Source organism: Lactuca virosa, chromosome 1 (assembly GCF_052849685.1).
Source record: "Lactuca virosa cultivar CGN04683 chromosome 1, Lactuca_virosa_CGN04683_v6, whole genome shotgun sequence".
NCBI classification, from domain to species: Eukaryota; Viridiplantae; Streptophyta; class Magnoliopsida; order Asterales; family Asteraceae; genus Lactuca; species Lactuca virosa.
In genome coordinates, this window is record NC_136426.1 from 141,020,679 (window position 1) to 141,023,167 (window position 2,489).

Sequence of the window (2,489 nt, forward strand, 5' to 3'; positions counted from 1 at the left end):
TTATATTAAAATGAATAGAACATGTGTGTTTACTAAGAACTAGTGGGAGCATAGTGAAATTCCTAATCTTGTATGAATGAGACATACTTAATCATTTGAAATCGCATTCGGACTAAGCAATGTCGTTTTCAACTTGATTCGGAAAGTGTTTCTAAAATGAAAGACTTAGGAAGGAGAAAATACATTCTTGGAATGTAAAATCTATAAGAGATAGATAAAATAAATGTTAAAAGTTTCATGTCCTTATACATATATTGACAATATCTTGAAAGGGATCAAGACACAAGATTCTTTTGGAGAATTCTTGGCATTGTCATATGACACCATTTTAAGCTAGCCTGAAAAAGTACATAGTTCATAGGCTTGAACTAGATGAAATGATTTACATTCTATTTGCTTGACAAATGAATTCATCATTTACACCATATTATGAATAGGACATGGTATTTGATCATGCTGTAAGCATGTTATATGATACCAATTGAATACATGGTTAAGTCACTGGATGACTAAGAAAGCTTTCTATTGGTTTACTCTATTTTCGTATAATTTACTCTATTTTCTATTTTGAAAACTAGAAAACGTTGTTCAGATTAATATGTTTCTATTGGTTTTCATTTTATATAAAAAACTGATGGGATGGGTGGGTGGGGTGAGACGGTGGTAAATGCGGTGGTCATGGCGATGGTGGCGGTAGTGGGGGCGGAGGAAGCGGTAATGGAGGTGGCCTTTTCATTAACATTAATACACATCATTCACTTACATAATTAATTAATTAAACACCATCTTTAGTACATCTTATCCTGCGCAGCCCTGTTCATTTTAGCACAATACTCAAACAAACTCCCATCAAAGCAGCGCCTCACAGCCTCCTTCGACAGCATGCCTTCTTCATCCCTGGCAAGCACATACAATATCGCCCACTCCATCTTCCCCGAAGTCCTGCATAAAAGTTTCAACTTCTATTTTTTACTAAAAGAAAAGCTAAATTAGGGTTTGGTTATTTTTTTGAATCCAACTACCAACCATCCGAAGAAATCAAACGCTGCTCGATTCCCTTCAGTCATGTTCCATATCTCTCCCAGTGTCAGCTTGTCTGGTACTGTTTTAGCATACTTACTGAATATGTTCTCGAAGTTCACTGGTAAGTATCTGAAAATGAATATGAATTAGTTTCATCATCATCATAAGAAGAAGAAGAAAAGGTTCAAATTGATGGGAGATTATAAGAGTATGATTCAACTGACAGACCTTCCTTCAGTATCGTAAGTTCCCGAGTCGCTTCCATGTTTGGATCTATGGATGTTGTTAATGTAAATGGGGAAGAAAGGCGAAGGAATCCAACTCTAGAATGCAGGTTCAAATTTTGTTCAATTATAATCAATAGATAGAATTAGTTACGATTAGAGGAAGATAGAAGAATCTCGTACAGGTTGTGTGGGATAGCTCATTACGAAGTTCATAGCAATGGCTGCTAGGAGTGAGATCACGAAATTGAACCCTAATTGACGCATTCCTGAAATCCATACAAGTAATTCATCTGGATGTGAAGGATTATTGATAGTAATTTCCTTATCGACTCGTTTAAACATTCAATTGAATGTTGATATTTGTTCATCGGAGGAAGGTGCTCACCGGCGTACGTCTCCCATGGGTAAACAATTCCGTCGTCGTTTTGATCGAAGAAAGCAACATGCTGTTGGAGAACAGTCATGTCGTTGTGCCTGTACCCTAACGTTCCGTTTGGATGCTCGACATCTGGAGCTACAAGTCCCCTCGCCAAATCTGAAAATCATTACCATTTACCACAAAATCACCAACTTGTTATATGAAATCTAGATAAGCAATCAGAATCATGATTGGAAATCAAATTGTTACTAACATTACAACATATCTGGATAGAGTGATGAAGAACTTACAAGGTTTAGGAAGATGAATTTCCAAGTCAGTCCGAACTCTTCTCTCATAAGTCAACGGTTCACACTCCGCCTCCGGTGTCAAAGCACTGCCGTCGACGCCTCCGATCATCTTTGTCGCCATTTCTGTGTAGTCTGTTTCTTCGTCTTGTTTGAATGTATGTTGTCTGGTTTTAGCGTGCATGAGAGAATCGAGCTGATACGTGCGTCTTAAACTGGTTGAGGTGAAGCTGGAGACTGTGCTTACTCTCTTTGCGTTCCGCTACGTGCCCTACTTCCTTCCACGTGCTTTTTTCAATTTCCCTCCATTGTGTAGTCCATATTCCGTAGTCCATAGTATCTCATTTCAAACCGGGTACTGACCACATGAAATATTCGACCCGTTGTGAAAACTAGTGGGCCCATTCAAAGGAGAAGAACCCAACATTTTGTATTCCAAAATCTCTATTTTTAACTTTTTTTTTTCTATTTTGAAAAAGGGAAAATTATAAATTTATGCAACTATGTATTATATTTTTCTAGATTTATGCAACAATGTTATTTATTGTACATTCTATGCAATTATATTTTTAA

General features: G+C 37.1%; 1 protein-coding gene across 1 annotated transcript; it reads right to left on the reverse strand.

Annotated features, from left to right (window-relative positions):
* Window positions 1-788: 788 nt before the first annotated feature.
* Window positions 789-2,100, reverse strand: LOC145121466 (peroxygenase-like). The gene is made up of 6 exons (XM_079057210.1): window positions 1,920-2,100; window positions 1,636-1,785; window positions 1,431-1,516; window positions 1,252-1,346; window positions 1,027-1,152; window positions 789-942 (listed from the first exon to the last, which is right to left on the reverse strand). The coding sequence occupies exons 1-6, from the start codon at window positions 2,098-2,100 to the stop codon at window positions 789-791; spliced, it is 792 nt and encodes a 263-aa protein (XP_078913336.1).
* Between the last annotated feature and the right edge of the window lie 389 nt (window positions 2,101-2,489).